Raw genomic sequence first — 17,772 nt, forward strand, 5'->3', positions numbered from 1 at the left:
CTCCACCTAAACCAAAAGAGAACCAGACTGCTAGCACACAACATTAAAAAGGCCATAGCGGAGTTTTTAAACTAAGGGTTGGGAGAAAGCCAACAGGTGCGGAGGAGCACATGGTTTGGAGGCAGACATCCCAAAGAGGAGGATCTATTAAAGGGGATACTCTATATTCTAGTAAAGAGGAGAGGATAGAACTTGCCTATGTACAGGTTGGAACTGAAGACAAAATGTCAAATGAAAAAGAGTCCCATTCAATTACATTACATGAAGACTGACAACTAAATACTGACAAATTTTATAAGGGTCTGTATACAAACGCTAGAAGTCCAAGATGGGTGAACTTGTGTGCCTAGTATTACATAAGGATACCAATATAATAGGCATCACAGAACCTTGGTGGATGAACTTGTGTGCCTAGTATTACATAAGGATACCAATATAATAGGCATCACAGAACCTTGGTGGAATGATGATAATCAGCGGGACACAGTAATGCCATGGTACAAAATATACAGGAATTACAGAGTAGGTCATACTGATGGGGGAGTGGCAATATATGTGAAAGAAAGCCAAATCAAATATAGTAAAATTCTTAAATGACTCAAACTATATCATAGTATCTCTGTAGAAAGAAATTCAACACTTGAACAATAAGAGTTCAGCAATAGGAATATACTACCAACCACCTAACCAGGATGGTGACAGTGACTATGGAGATTAGAGAGACTACATAAAGAAAATCCAATAATGGGGGATTTCAACTATCCCCCATATTGATGGGGTACATGACACCTCAGGACATGATACATAAATAACATTTCTTGACTGCTTCTTGGAGCAGTTGGTCTTGGAACCCACAAGGGGACAGGCAAATCTTGATTTAGTCCTAAATGGTGCACAGGTTCTGGTCCAAGAAGTGAATATAGTTGAACCACTCAGTAATAGCAACCACAATGTAATCAAACTTAACATCTTTGTAGGGAGGAAAATGCCAAAAAAACCCACTACAGTAGCATTCAACGTCAAAAAGGGGAACTACACAAAAATGAGTAAGCTAACTTAATGGAAATTATAAGGAACTGTCACAAGAGTGAAATGGAAGCTGCATGGAAACTCTTTTAAAAAACACCATAGAGGTTCAAACTAAAAGTACACCCCAAATCAAAAACACAATACAAGGACCAAAAAATGCCACCATGGCTAAATAATAAAGTAAAAGAAGCAGTCAGAGACAAAAAGACATTGTTTACAAATTGGAAGCTAAATCCTAAGGAAAATAGGAAAGAGCATAAACTCTGGCGAGTAAAGTGTAAAAGTATAATTAGGCAGGCCAAAAAAGAATTTGAAAAGCAACTAGCAAAAGACACAAAAACTAACAGCAACAATTCTTTTAAATACATCAAAAGCAGGAAGCCTGCCAAAGAATCAATGGAGCCATCCCTTGGGTACAGCAAATCAGGGTGACCACTCCAGGCCCCATGCTTTGGGGGGGTCCCACAAGCCAGTGCAATTGGCCGGCGCAGTCGGTTCCGGAAGTGACAGATTTGTCACTTCCACCCCAGGCCCCGCACCCCATATGGACAGCCTTGAGTAGAACCACTAGACTGTTGTAACACTGAAGGAGACAGGGCATTTGTGGAGGAGCTAAATGAATTACTTTCATTGGTCTTCATGGCTGAGGATGTGAGGGAGATTCCCACATCTAAGCCATTATTTTTAGATGACAAATATGAGGAAGTGTCCCACACTGAGGTGTTGATAGAGGAGGTTTTGGAACAAATTGTAAATTAAACAGTAATAAGTCAGCAAGACTGGATAGTATTCAGCCAAGAGTTTTGAAGGAACTTAAATATGAAAATGCAGAACTACTAAGTGTGTTATGTAACCTATCACTTAAGTCACCCTGAGTACCAGATGACTGGAGGATAGCTAATGTGATGCCAATTTTTTAAAAAAGCTCCAGAGACAACCCTGGCAATTACAGGCTGGTAAGCCTAATTTCAACACCATTCAAATTGGTAGAAACTACTGTAAAGAAGAGAATTATCAGACACATAAGATGAACACAATATGCTGGGGGAAAAGTCAACATGACTTTTGTAAAGGGAAATCATGCCTAACCATTAGAATTCTTTGAGGTTATCAACAAACAAGTAGACAAGGGTCATCCAGTTGATATACTGTCTTTGACTTTCAGAAAGCCTTTGTCAAAGTCCCTCACCAAAGGTTCTTAAGCAAAAGTAAGCAGTTATGGGATAAGAGGGAAGGTCCTTTCATAGATCAGTACCTGCTTAAAAGATAGGAAGCCAAGGCTAGGAATAAATGGTTAGATTTCACAATGGAGAGAGGTAAATAGCTGAGTCCCCCAAGGTTCTGTACTGGATCACGTGTTGTTCAACATATTCATAAATTATCTGTAAAAGGGTAAACAGTGAGGTGACAAAGTTTGCAGAAAATACAAAATTACTCAAAATAGTTAAATCCAAAGCAGACTGCAAAGACTTACACAGGGATCTCACAAAACTGGGTGACTGGGCAACAAAATGGAAGATGAAATTCAATGTTTATAAATGCAACTTAACACACATTGTAAAACATAATGCCAACTATACATACAAAATGTTGAGGTCTAAATTAGTTGTTACAACTCAAGAAAGAGATCTTGGAGCAATTAAGGATAGTTCTCTGCTCAATGTATAGCAGCAGTCAAAAAACTGAACAGAATGTTAGGAACCATTAGGAAAGGGACAGCTAATAAGAGAGAAAATATCATAAGGTGACAAAATAAATCTATGGTACACCCACACCTTGAATACTGCATGCAGTACTTGTCACCCCATCTCAAAAAACATATATTCGAACTGGAAAAAGTAGAGAGAAGAACATAAAAATGATTAAGGGTATAGAAAACCTTCCATATGAGGTGAGAGTTAAGAGACTGGGACTCTTCATCTTAAGAAAGAGAAAGTTGAAGGAGGGTATGACAGAGGTCTATAAAATCATGAATGGTACGGAGAAAGTGTATAAAGAAGTGTTATTTCTGCAGGGTGTAGCCCGAAGATACTATGTCAAGCACCCAGTGGTCCGAGGTCAGCTGCGACCAGGCTGACCGGAAGGGGGCACAGGCGGTTGAGGAAAGAACAAGGGGGTGGATCCTGGAAAGTGACTAAGGTGCTGTCCTTGGGCACATCCTCAAAATACCTGCTTCTCGCTTCCTTGGCCTCTGGAAGAACCAGGCTGGGCAGAGGAATGGGCAGACTAAGGGTGACGCTGTTTAAATCCTTTGTCTCTGTCTTTCCTGTAGGAGATGGACAGGGGGACACCCCAGGACCTTGATGGAGGCGGAGGGGATGGAATGGCTTTCTAGGACAGCTGAGGGGTGCATAGGCCCAAGGAATGGAGGGTGGCATGGGAGTCTTTAAGGCCATAGAGCTGCGCATTGGTCAACTCTGTTCCCTCAAACAGAAGGTCCAGAGAACTGTAACCAGGAGCTGCACCTCATCACCACCGCAGAGGCAACAACCCTGGCTGCCAAGTCCGTAGCATCCCAGGCTATCTGGAGAGCCTCTTGCCACCGCTTTGCCCTCTTCCACCAAGGCAGTGATCTCCTGGGCTCGGTCCTGTGGGAGGCCCTCCTTGAACTTGCTGATGGAGTCCCACAGGTTGAAGTTGTACCTGCCTAGCAGGGCCTGATGGTTAGACATCGGAACATGCAGGCTGGCTGTCGAATAATTTTCCTGCCAAACAAGTCCAGCCTCTTGGCATCTTTATGTTTTGGTGTGCCACTCACCTGACCCTTTCATTGACGGCAGACATGACCAGGGACCCTGCTGGAGGGTGGGTGTACAGGTACTCAAATCCCTTTGTGGGCACATAGTACTTCTTTTCCACCTTCTTGGAGGTAGGTGGAATGGACGAGTGGGTCTGCCACACAGACTTGGCAATTTTAAGGACTCCTGGGTGGATGGGCAATGCAACCCGGGCCAGGGTGGAAGGTATGACATTAAAGAGGTCGTCGGACTCCTCCGCTAACTCCTCAACCTCCAAGTTCAGGTTGGCAGCCATCCTTTTGAGCAGGGTCCACTGCTCCTTGAAGTTGTCAGAGAGGCTGCTTGTTTGCAAGAGGCCCCCGAACGCTTCATCCAGAGATGACAAAGATTACTGCACAGCAGAGGGAGGGGCGGCTTCCCCTGGCTTATCCAGGGCATCGGAGCCCGCTGTGTTGCCCCCGTGTCGGATTCGACACCGTGCTCCAACACGCAGGAGCTGGGCTGGTCTCACGGGCTGGTGGTGATTCGCCTTTTATAGGTGAGGGGCTGAACTCCCCTTCAGGCTTGGACCATGGCCCTTCCAGTGACATCACAGAGCTGTAGATGTCTGAGTCTGCCAACTGACACTCATCGGCAACCAGTGAGGAGAGGGCAAGAATCCATGCCAGCCTGAAGAGCAGTACCAGGGAGCCGGAGACCGGTGCTGTGACTGGGAACAATCCTGCACAGGGGGGACTGACGCCTGGAAGACCGCCTAGGTGATGGTGAGCTGCGCCATGATAAACTCTGGCGGGAGGCCCAATAGTACCAGGGGTACAGGGATCAGCATCGTGACTCAGGTGTGACTTGCAGGCAGAGACCTTGGCATCAGGGACCTGTGTCTTCTAACCAGGGACTGAGGCTGTGGTGCCAGGGTCCAAGGCCGCAGTGATGGGGACTGATGCCTGCAGTCCAGGGATTGGGGACACTCCCACTGCTTTAGGGGGTGGTCCCATAACCAGCTTGCCCACAGATGCCGGGACCTGGGCTAGGTCTGTCGTCTGGCTTGACGTCTGGTGCCGGTCAGCCTACTTGCTGTTTGGCTGCCAGGCCCACTTTGGGCACAGATGACCCTATTAGGGGCTGATACCCCCTTCTGCTCCCAGAAGTCAGAGGCAGGTCCCTGGCTGGACTAGGGGGGCTGACCCCAGAAGTACCCCCAAGCAGGTTTGGGGTGGGCACATGACCTGACACAGGTCCTTTGCCTGAAGCCCTCTTTTCCTGTGGTGCCGGCGGGCCCGTCGACTTTGACTGCTTCTTAGGCACCGGGGAGGGGGAACAGTGCCAGGTGGATTCCGGTGCTGGTGGTGTACTGTGTGCCAACACCAAGGTGTCGGGCATGGAGTCCAATCGAGAGGGCTTCGAGGTAAGATGAAGCAAAGCCTCCACGAGAAGGGCCCTTAAGCAGATATCCCACTCCTTCTGAGTTCGAGGGCAAAAAACTTATTTCAGATCCTGCACTTATCCTTTCTGTGGGACTCCCCCAATCACTTTAAACAGCTCTCATGGGGGTCAGTAACGGGCTTCAGCCAGCTGCACACTGAACATGGCTTAAGCATGGGGAATGGGGCATGCCGGGCTCCGAGACGAAGTCCCAGCTGGGTCTCTAATGCCTAAACTCTACTCTGACACTTAACTTAAAGGTCTAACTCAATACCTATCAACTAACAACAAAGGAGACAGAACAATGGATTGTAAGAATCGCTAATGCTTTTGTGATGCAAAACAAGGCGCTCTGACCAACCATCATAGGCGGTAAGGAGGAACAGAGAGGATGTAGGGTCAGCAGCACCTAATATACCAGCACATGAGCACGGCAAAAATCTCCAATGACTGTTTTTGTGGGCATGCACACATCTAGAATGGAATCGACATGAGCAAGCACTCGAAGAAGAATTATTGTTTGGCTGGTAATATTCAGAGTGCTATGAACTGTATATTACATTACATTATATTGAATTATATATGGAGAGTTTTAAACTTTGTAAAAGTGCTCAGATCATTAGGTAATTATTGTTTATATTACAGTAGTGCCTAGAGATCCCAAACAAGATCAGTTTCTCACTGTGCTTGGTGCTGTACATATACATAGAAGGAGACAATCCCCACCCCCAAAGAGTTTACAGTCCAAATATACAAGACAAAAGGCACAGAGGAAGTTATCTGTCCCAGATTATACAGCAAGTTATAGACAGATGAGAGAGTAGAAGTCCATTCTCATGAGTCACAGTGCAGTACCCTGCACCCCCGGAACATGCTCCTCTCTAAATACGGGCACTTCTTATTATACATAATTACACTCAGTACAGATACATGAGGAGCATCAACAATGAACATTTTCCCACACTGTTCTGCTAATGTACCTTAAGGAAAACTGGAGGTTCCAGAGTGGTTTAAATTCTACATTAATACAGTCTTATGATTTGTGGTGCAGTAGCACTGGAATTCAGGACCCATGCTAAGTGCTGCATAAAATGTGTAATAAAAAGCCCACTGTTTCTTCCACAAAAAACTTTCTGCTGAGGTGACAAACAGTGATGCAGAAACTGGACTGAGACCACCCAATTTTTTTTCATGTATCAAAATTAATAACAATCTGCTATTACCATCTTTCCAACACTCGTGACCTGGGAGATTAACCACTGACATTACTTAGCTTTTATGGATGGGATATTTGAAAAGCACCTAAGTGACTTAATAGCAAGTGTCCCACCGAAAGTCAGGGAGCTCCTTACTCACTGAGACACTTCTGCAATGTTCACACTTTATCTTATTAATAATAACTTGAACCATCATCTCTATCACCTTTGTGTTTTTCAGCAGTAGAACGACAAAACTCTTGCTGACTTTGCTCTGGCTTTGGATTTCCTATGAACACAGTACAATGTCAAAGAGCTCCTTATATTCCTTTCATAGACACTGTAATGGCTGAAAGGTCTCCCAAGATATTATGCTATAGATATTTAGTGAGACTATTATTTTTAATGTGCACCCAGTAGATACATTGTAATGTTTTGAAGGAAAAGTCCATTTCCATGCATAGGTCTAATTCTTGGACAGGAATGGCCTAGTGGATGTAATTGGACTTGTCTCACCAACCTCTGCTCACTTGGGAGACAATGAGATGGGCCAAGGACCAACAAGAAAAGAAAAGGGGCCTTCCCATAGTTTAAGTGCAAACATGAATAGATAATAAATAAAGAGCACTTATACACCCTTTTACATATTTAAACTGCTGAACACACATTAACAAGATAGGTTAGCATGAGCTTTATTTTCTGAATGCGGAAACTGAAGCTGAGAGAAGAAGCTACTTCCACACAGCAAGACAATACTGGAGAAAGCATTTGAACACTAGAGTGTCTGATCCCCAATCATGATGCAGCTTCACAGTGAATCTGCATCAGAAACCAGACAATTAATACATATTATGTATTATTTGTCTGATTTCTAAGGCTAATGTGTCTGTCCAGCAGTCTCCTTTGCTGGCAGTTTGTTTCCCAAATTATAGCCCTAAAAGAACTTTTAACTGTCAAAAACTGGAATTTATAGAGAATATATAGGCAGAATCCCTTGCTCAAACAGTGACATTCAGTGTATCACTACAGAAAACATACTGTTTGTACTCACTGGTATTTTATTGTATTTGACTCTATAGGAATAAAATGGTTGTTGAAGCAGCAAGTACCATATTAGAGCTATTTGCATTGTATTTGTGAAATGCACCAATATGAAACTATTCACTTCCATCATGGCTGCTAGCAACATGTAATGCCGTGCTGTGGGTGGTTCAAAGCATCTGCTATGAAAGGTGTAGGAGTTGGGAAGCAGTGACAATTTATACTCCCATTGATTTTATAGCAAGAAGAGAGAAGGAGAGAGGCAGAAACAAGCAACTTCACTCAAGATGGAAGCATGAAGAAAATTAGAATAAACATGTCTTGATGAAAGTTGTTGGGATATTCCATTAAGGAAAAATAACAAGTGATGGTCCAGCTAAATTATAACTATACACTGCTCAACCTTGGCAAAGCACACCACAATAGAAGTGCTATGGTATGTGAAAGCAACTTAGGACAGAAGTACCAAAGTGTGTAACTAGAGACAATATTCTTCCTCCAAGGCAAAGTGCAGCCTTTAAAACATGTGTAGTGACCAGCGATCACAGTACTTTCCTTAACAGCCCCTTACAAACTCAGGTCCCAACTCTTCTTCCCTTCATGGGTCCTCATTTTATTCCCAAATCTTGAATTCCAGCCTTCTGTGGGGGTAAGGGGACTCCTCTTTCCAACAACATATCCACAAACACAGTCACAGCAATTAACCAACACCACCCCTCCTGCATAAGGGAAAATAAATAATTTATTGGGATCTCAACACATTTCTGCCCAGACTTGTGATGACAGCTGGGCACTACTAAAGGCACGGCATTCTAAATGGGGGGGAAATCTGTTGCGTTAGCTATTGGTGTAATCACACTATTAATCACATTATTTTGAGAGGCTATTGGTCGTTCAAACTGCTTGTCATTTGAACAATGAGGACACAGTTATCTATAGCAACTTGTTCATGCAATCCACTAATTGATTCACATTTTTCTTTGGTAATTTTTACAGTTTTCAAATTGGATTTTTTTAAATGAGGAATTAAGGGTTCCTGAATTGTATATTGTTTCTCCAAATCAGTGTTTCATTTGTGGCTAGGTATTTGGATTCAATTGTCAGATATCCTGTCAGTTCACCATATTGTTTATAAATTAATCTGTTTTACATTTGATACATATATTCTGCTTTGTTGTGTGACAATCTACTGTACATCTAGATAAACACAAGATAATAAACACTCCAAAGCTGCATTTAGTCTAAGTGGGTCAGTTCTAATGAGCAAGCATGACATTTACATGTAACAAGCAGATTGATCGGAGTGTTGAAAAACGGAATATGGCATCAACTCAGGAAATATGCATATACATGGAGTTTAGGTTATCCAATTTTCTTACATCCAAAATGTCCCTCTCAAGCATTGATCTCCGGATCAATTTAGATTAAACAGTATCTGTGATTTAGATGTGGCAAATTTTTGCCAGCATTACCTTTTCACTTACAATACAAAAAATGCCCTCATTTCAATACATCTAGATAAAATCCAGCATGGACAGAACAGAAAGAGAACACAGTTGCAGTGATCATACACTCTGCTCCTTAGAGAAAAGGACGTTATGAACAGTATATTTCCTGAGCTACAACTTGATATACTGTACAAGCAAGAACAATCTAGGGGTGTATCTTTAAAAAACAGTAATACGCCCAGCAACAATCAGCTACATACAACTTTGTCCAGAGATTTTGAAATAGGAATACCATGACCATGCTGTGTATTTATTTTTTCTAACACAAACTGAACTGCACTGTGCAAAAACAAAAAGCTAACTGGATATATACACTGCAAAATTTACAACCAATCCCTTCATAGATACTATAGCAAGGCTGCTTCCACAGATACCTAAAGAAATGGGGGGGGGGGAGTGAAAGAAATATAGACACCTCCCAGATATATACAAAATATACTCCAGGTCTTTGTTCAGTCTGGACACCCATTGAAAGGTGTAAATAATGGTTACATTGTTAGATTTCTAACTCCAACTAGCTCCAAATATTGTGTGAGTGGCTCTCTCATAGTTCACAGTGGGCTCCCTTGACCCAGCTAGACAAGCGTGAAAACATGAAATAAATGAAGGTTAACAAAGGACTGGTCTGGGAAACAGTCCACATTAAAAGCTTGCAGTGTTACTACTATGCATATAAGACTGTGCATTTGAATTCCATAAGTCTTAAATATTCACAATCACAATATTAATTCCAGACATTACTTCAAGAAGCCAAATGGAAAAATCTTTCATATCTGCTACACCAGGATATTCACTAGCCTTAGAGGCATGCACCCAAAGCAAATAAGGAAACTGCAAAATAATACCATATTTGTAAACGGAAAACTATTTATCACAATACCTTTTTGTGTTTGTCCCTCTTCCATATTCTCTTCCATGGCTACCTTTCTTCACTACAAACTGCTACACAGAATTAATCAAAGGCTTCAATTAGATGTTGGAAAAAGTGTGGGGTGCTTTTTTCCTGGGAAGCTCCAACAGCAGAGGCTTAGGCAAGTCCTCAGAGCTTAGCTAAGGCTCTCTCACTCTCCTTGTTTGCTTGGAGACAGGCTGTCAAGTGTAATTTCATTCAAATTACTCTTCCGTGAAGATTATCAATTTTTCTTCTCAAAGCTGCCCATTGTATATCACTGTAAACAGGTATTCAAATGAACAGCCAGTGAATTTTAGGGGGAAATTTGGTGTCCGTCCCAGTAGCAGTGACACTGTAATTCATAAGCCTTGCTTTGCATATAAAATGGGGGAAAGAAATTGAGGTTTGTATTGAAATCTGCGTTTTAAATTGGAAACAGGCTGCACTGAGAACAGATGGAGGGGAGTCCTCCTAACATGAAGCAGACCACCAACCCATAATTCCCCCTATTTGCTACCAAAGTGGGAAAACCCAGATGCCTGTGGGTTCTTTATGCTGCAGTAGTTGTCTCACTCTCGGTCAGATACATTACTAATATTCTCCTTCATTTTCTCGCTCTCTCATATATTTATACTATTTGGGTATAATTAGTATTAGAAATACATACTATTATACTTATTCTATAATGTATTCTGACAGGCTGCAAAAGGGTTTGTTCAAAAGAAGGATACACCTTTGTAATTTAAGGTGGGTTTTTTTCAAGTATATATATAAAAAAGCAGAAAGTATGTAATAGAGAATATTACTGACTGCCCATCAAATCCTCTATTTAAGGTAAATTATCTCTCACAATGCCACAAATTGGCAGATGTGAATTTAAAGTAAGACAGTGAGATGTTTAAATAAATATTCTATCCATTTTTTTCCTGCAGTATAGCATGCAAAATTATCGGTAGGCTGTAGTACCTTATTAAAAGATGGAACCTTTTCAAGATGGTGAAGCTTAAAACAAAACAAAAACAAAACCCCACACATTACACAATCTTTGTCATGGATTGTTGGAGGAAAAACACAGGTTCAGTACATTGTGGGGGCACTTACTTGTTTGGGGAGCTGTGCAGTCTGATTTGAAATGCAAATTGGACACTGCAGTCTATCAATAAATTAGCATTTTTGTACCTTGGCCTGTTGAGTGGCATAGCATCATCTTAAGAGTTTGAATACTTCCTAGAAGTGCAACAAGAAAAACACACACAATGTGTGTTCTGGGGTTTTTTTCCCCATCCTCCTGGGAAAACATGACTAATTCTCACCATGAATCTAAAATGTCAAGACTTAAAATGGGTAAACACAGAAGCAAAACTATTTTTAATGTGATGTTATTAAAAGGGACCCCCTCACCAGCTCGCTCTAAGTTTAAAATTGTTTTCAAGTCTGCTAAATATTTTGTATACTATTTTGTTCGTAACAGTTCACATCAACAGAAATTTCGTGAATTTGTACATTCAGATAGATACCTACCTGACCATTCTGTTTTTAAAATACACCTATCTAGCACTTTCGTTGCATGTACACCTCTTATATGGAATAGATAAGGACCAATTTACAACAGATTCAGTCTTCCCAGACCCCCTAGATATTTTTCAAACCAAAATCTCCCAAAACCACCACTCAGCTGCTCATCTATCTAAGATGGCTTCAACATTGTAGTATGCAAGGATCTTGCATCCCCCAGAAAATCTGGGGAAACAAATGAGCTTGCAGCATGACCTAAAAATCCACAGATTTGGATTTTGTTGAATTGCATCATAAAATGCATGTCACAGCTGAACATTCCTTATTGAGAACACCCTCCTCTAGGCCCCCCATTATTAAACCAGGGGAGTGTTAGCTTAAGCACCTGAGAGGAACTGAACTACCATGGTATCATAAGGGGAGATGTGAGGTGAGAAGACCTATTAGAGCCCACTAGGGACAGTGTATCTCCTCCCCAAGGCAGCAGTACTATGGTTACTACCAGACCCCTCTGAGAACCTCACTACCAAAGGCAACATCAGCTGATTTGTGCATACCCTGCCAGTGGTGTCTCCAGAAGGTCTCAGCACATCACATGGCTACACAGCACAGCTAACCCATCGAGCCTCTTTGTGCTCCATCCAGGAGATGGCGATCTCTTGGAAAAAGTGAGCTTGAAGCTTCTCTGAGCAGGAAACACACACAATACCAGATGCTGGCTATTATCCAGTGGCAGAGGATGTATCCGGATTGCTTCTACTCTTTGTGGGGCCCTTTGCACAGCACAAACAAAAGAGACTTGTGTAAGAGTTTGGTTTCAGAAAGGTAGACCCTAAGAACAAACCAGACATACAGAGAATGGGACCGGACCTCAAGTCTTGCCTTACATTTGTGGCAGAAATTCAACAGTGAGACCTCCTAAATAAGGTGAATGGCTGAGACCAAATTGGGAGCAAGTCCACAGAACAAACCTTCTCTATGTGATGTTTCATTTTCCACAAGCCAGGGCTGTGAGTTCAGACTCTGGAATGGGTTAGTGACCACTAGAAAAATTGCTTTCCATAACAGGAGAGAGCATGGACTGGTGAAGTTAGGACCAAATAAGTCTGAACTGAGAGCAAGTGAGAACTATATTTAACTAAAAGGGATAGAGCCACACGAAACAAGAGTCCTAGAGAAAGAGACTGCCCTAAGGAGCCTAGCTACGGGAGAGGAGGTGTGAACCCCACTGGGAAGCTTCCTATGGACTTTAATAGAGCTGAGGGCAGAGGTCTGGACCCTAATGGAGATAGCACAGAGACTCTCTGAACCCCATTCTGGAAGAACTCCAGAAAGGACGGTGTGATAGGGTGTCCAACCCACACAAGGCTTAAAAGGGTTAAGGTGGCCAGGTATGCCAGTTTACTTCTCAGGCTGCACCAGGAGGAGCAACCAGGGATTGATTAAATAAAGCTCATCTTGACAGGAACAGGAGGTGCCTGTATAAAACCCAGAGACTCAGAGAAAGGGGCTGCAGGGAAGTAGGCTGCAGTCATTCCCTGAGCAGAGGGAGTTGGAAAGCTGACAAACCCAGAGAGGTGGGAAGCCAGGAAGATGGGAAAGCAGCAAGGTAGGACAGAGCAGGCCTTGGCTGCTGACTAGAGGGCCCCTGAGCTGGAACCTGGCATAGAGGACAGGCCCAGGTTCCCCTACCAGCTACTGGGGGCATGTCACAGGCCAGGCAAAGGACAGCGGACTGCCTGGGATGATTTATTCTAGAAAGACTTTGTTACATACCTCCTGTGGAAGGGGAAACCACATAGTGACCTGGCCTGAAGGCCAAGCCATGAAGAGGTGGCTGCAGTTCCTGAAGCCAGATGGGCTGCGGGGCAGGAAGGATGGGTAAAGATACCACCAGAGAAGGGTGCTACACCTGGCAGAGCTAATCCCCAGGACTGCCAAGAGGAGGCACCACCAGCAGCAAGTGAACCCTGTGACAGAGTGGATTGTAAATGTCTTGGCTAACATCCAATGGGATTAAAAAAAAAAAAAGACAGACCATGCCCTACAATAAGCAGAGTAAGTACACTTCTTTCATGAAGGTAGATTAACAACAAGGACATGGATGAACATTCCTGGATTTGAAAGGAAAGAGGGTTCATAAGATTTGTGGGGTGGGACTGATGTGTAGGACACCCTTTCTTTCTGCTAGGCAAAGACAGATCATAGGGTAGCTTGTGGGAGGGGCTGGGCACACCAGGCCCGTCTATATCATTGTGGGGCCATACAAAATCATAAGTCACTGATTTCTTTCTGCTTTCTTAGACACATAGGAAGTAGAGGAAGGAAGACCTAAGATACCTCCCTCACCTTTGAAATGGAGAAGGTACCCTGTTCCTATGCGTAAGGACCAAGGCATTTTCAATCATATCTGGGAACTAGGGAGCTGAAGCTTGATGTGAAGAAGTTGATCAAAGGAGGCCAGGTACCAGGTGTGACATTCCCCTCTGGTTTTATCCGGACCGGTGATCAGCTAGGTCACCCCAATCCTTGACTCTGGGAGCCAGCCTTACCCTGCTCTGCTGTGAGAACCCTCACTCCTGAGCTATTCACGCACAGCCTCTGGCATGTAAGCTGCTCCTTGAGTTGTGCAACCGAATGACACTAGCCAATATCTCCGGTCCCAGACACAACCCTAGGAACCTCCATCTTGCAGTGCCCAGTTATGCCCGCTGGACGCTGCAAGCTTATATGAGTTTGTCAGTTTAACAAGGAAATTGATATATAGCAGCCTTGTTATCCCAAAGGGAGCCTCTGACATGCTTCAAACCAAACGCACTGCTTCAGTTAGGATAAACAAATTTATTAACTATAAAGATAGATTTTAAGTGATTATAAGTCAAACCATAACAAGTCAGATTTGGTCAAATGAAATAAAAGCAAAACACATTCTAATCTGATCTTAACACTTTCAATGCCCTTACAAACTTAGATGCTTCTCACCACAGGCTGGCTGGTTACTCTTCAGCCAGGCTCTCCCCTTTGATCAGCGCTTCAGTCGCTTGGTGTAGTGTCTGTAGATGTTGGTGGAAGAGAGAGAGAGAGAGAGAGAGAGAGAGCATGGCAAAGTCTCTCCCTTTTATCATGTCCTTTCTTCCCTCTTGGCTTTGCCCCCCCCCCCCCCTTCAGTCAGGTGAGCATTACCTCATCGCAGTTCCAAACTGACCAAAGGAAGGAGGGGTGACTCCCTTGAGAGTATAACGGATTCTTTTGTTGGTGCCTAGGCCACCGGCCTTTGTTCCTGTGAGGCTGGGCTGGGTTTGTCCCATACCTGTCCTGATGAGGGTGAACTGCCTCTCTGCTCTTGGAGAGTTTTTGCCTGGGCTTATTTTAAGACATGAGGATACATTTTCAGCCTCATAAATACATACATGAAATTAAAACCTATAACATTACTGTAACAACAATGTTCAGTGCATCATGAGCCTTCTGAAGACACCCAACATGACAAACTTTGTATTGGATATCATACAATCATTTTACAAGGATTAACATAGAGGTGCTAGTTGTTCCCCTGAGGTACAGAGCATCACACCAGGTCACTTCTTGGCTGAAGACTTCCCACTAGAGATAGCATTCATCCAGATGGAGGCCTTTCTGGTTCAGCACAATGTCTGGGCACATGTAGGGCCTTGACAGACCCCAGGATTTTCTCTTCCTAGTGGAAGACATCATTAGAATCTGGAAGAGATTACTCCAAGTTCAGCCTTGATGATTCAGGTAGGCCATCATGGGGGCATTGTTGGACCTGGTTAGAATGTGGCTCTCAAGTCCCCCATAGCAATCTACTGGCCGCTCAAAACAATGGATGGTGAGGTCAGGCTTTTGTTCCTGAGGAGATGATGCCTCGACTGACTGAACTGTGACTGCTCCATCCATATTGATGCACTGAGAGTCCAGAAGTGAGGTTCGCTTTATAGTGTGAGACCCTGTCAGCTCCCAACTGAGATGTGATTTTTGTGGTTGAACAAAAGGAATTAGGTCCTCTGTGTTCTCCTCTATTGAGGAAAAGAAGAAAAGCAGATGTTGGAGAGGCAAAGAATGAATTCAAGCCTTGGACCAGATTCTAACAGAGCAATGTGGTGCTATGCACAAATAGATAGGCACTAAGCCACTAATGTGGACAAGTTCAAGTAGAGTCTCTAGTTTGAGGATTATGTCAGGGGTGGTAAAGACTGTCCACCATTACCTTTATTACAGAAGTGTCTGTGAGGGAGTAAGAGAACTCTTCTCCCAATTCACTACCAAGCTGAGCTGCCAGAATCTCAAATGTCGGGGACTGGGCCAGACTGGGAGTTATTCAGACCCCTTTCTTCCTGAAGAATGCTTCAACGACCACAATTATGTTCAAAACAGTCCTTGGGGCTGACCAATACTAAACGAAAGAACTTGGTGTTAAACTGGAAGTGCAGGTGTCCTGCAGAGAATCTGAGGAACCTCTGGTTGGTTTTTATTATAGGATATTACTGGTAAGCCTCCTTTAGAGCAATGGGTGCCAAACAGTCACACAGACCTATGACTGTTAGCAATAAGTGAAGAGACTCTATTCTGAAGGTTTGACACACTGATTCAGCACACTAAACATATCTTGCACCAGCTGAAGCTTCAGAAGTCTTGAGGTATAGCCCCATGTAGAACACATTGCACTGCAAAGTTATGGGTGTTGTGGCCAGGATGTAGGTGGCCTGGCCTAGTGGGCAGAGCAGATATCCAGATGGGGGGGAAAGCCAAGGGTCAGCACCAAAGTCAACTACTTAATTACCAGAGCCTTGGGTCAAACCAGGGTCAGGAATTGAAGCTGTGGGTCACAGCCGAGGTCAGATACCAAATGCCAGAGCCCAGGTCAATCCAGAGTCAGTGTTAGAAGTTGGAGGCCACAGTCGCAGACAGGACTGGTAACTGATGGTGGAAGTGAGGTAAAGGCAGGAACTAGACAAGAAGCAATGATCAAGCACAGAGCAGGAGCATACTGGGAACAGGAGCAAAGGCAGGGAGGAGGCAAGAACCGGAGCAGAGCAGGAATCAGGAACAAGTTTCAGTTCAAGAAGCAGGTACAAGCAGGGTCAAATGCAGCCACAACAGGAAATCACCTTGTTGCTCAGACAACTTCCTGTGCCTCATTCTGACTTATATAATGTGGTTGGACAAATTGGTGGAGCCCAGGTGATCCTCCAACCAAGGTTTCCCTGGGTGGTACCATGGCTGAGATTGTAGTCCTACTAGCTTTTCAGCCCACCATGCTTCAGCAAACATTGGATGAAGGCTAGTATGTGGCAGCTGGTCTGAGAGCTCCCAAACCTGGGTTCAAGACCTGGTATATTCACAATGGGTCACTGAGGAATGGCCCTCATTAGAGAGAGAAGATTGAAACCTTCTGGCCAAGTGTAAATGACAGAATGCTATGCAGGCATCTGAAAAAAGATGCAAGTCCCAAAGAACACCCAATTGACAAATTAGAGTAATTAAAAGGTGTGCAAATGCCCGGCTCAGTGAGAGGTGATATAAATTCAGACATTTCTTCTGACTTGGACTTTCCAGCATAATCTCAGTCTCTCTCTGAATTGAGTTACAGTCAGTTCACTCTCATTCAAACCCTGATCCCAGCCAGATATTCTATAAGTCAATCAACATTACTAGCAGATCTAATGAAAGAGTGACATACAGTTGAGAGTCATCTACCATACAAGTAAATCTTGCTTGCACATGCAAATTCAATTGCTGGGTAATACCTGAGAAAAATCACAGTTTTAATTTTTGAAGTGTTTTTGGGGTGGAGGGATATAAGGGTGACTATGATCCCTCTGTTTACGTTCTATGACTTGCTCCACCACCACCCTCAGAGGCTTTCCTTCACAGCAATCATCCATCCTCTTCAGAAGAGCAGGACACAGCTCCCTCTGGAATCTGTCAACACTATAATAATGATGAGCCAGGGAGCAAAGGACAATTCAAACTCCATTTCAGGCTCTCTCAAAGTTTTTAAGTGTTCTGCAGCCTGTGTTGGAGGATATATAATAAATGCAACATTATAATGAAACCAATTTACAGTCAATGCTCTCTCTTTTTGACCCAATTAATCCCCACCATCTCCCTATAGTGTCTCTCTCTACTCCTCCCACCCCCCTTCCCCACTACTAATGTACACAACAGATAGCAGTCTGAAGAATGTTGCAGGTTTAACATATTACCATATGAAGCTACCCTTAGTCTCTCATTTCCCCATATCTTTCAGATGGCACTGAAAATACACCAGCAGATCTGGCAGCTTCTCTCCCTGGATCTCAGCTGTCTACAGAATGTGTAATATTTTAAGAACACACTACAGTCTAGGACATATATGTTCAATCCAATAACAATTCATTAAAATGAACATATCCCCCAATACGTAAAGT

At 43.4% G+C, this 17,772-nt stretch overlaps 1 protein-coding gene across 3 annotated transcripts in view; it reads right to left on the reverse strand.

Moving 5' to 3' along the window:
* The window catches only part of GPM6A (glycoprotein M6A), a 332,111-nt gene that overhangs the window by 212,968 nt on the left and 101,371 nt on the right, over window positions 1–17,772 (reverse strand). The window contains exon 1 of one of the 3 annotated variants that reach the window (XM_048847779.2): window positions 9,815–10,308. The exons of 1 other annotated variant lie outside the window; for it this stretch is intronic. In XM_048847779.2, coding sequence (XP_048703736.1) covers window positions 9,815–9,851 — 37 coding nt within the window. In that variant the 5' untranslated portion in view covers window positions 9,852–10,308. Of the gene's footprint in view, window positions 1–9,814; window positions 10,309–17,772 lie in introns of those variants that run through there. One more of the 3 variants, XM_075127810.1, reaches the window with a different exon arrangement.

Source organism: Caretta caretta, chromosome 4 (genome assembly GCF_965140235.1).
Source record: "Caretta caretta isolate rCarCar2 chromosome 4, rCarCar1.hap1, whole genome shotgun sequence".
Taxonomy (NCBI): domain Eukaryota; kingdom Metazoa; phylum Chordata; order Testudines; family Cheloniidae; genus Caretta; species Caretta caretta.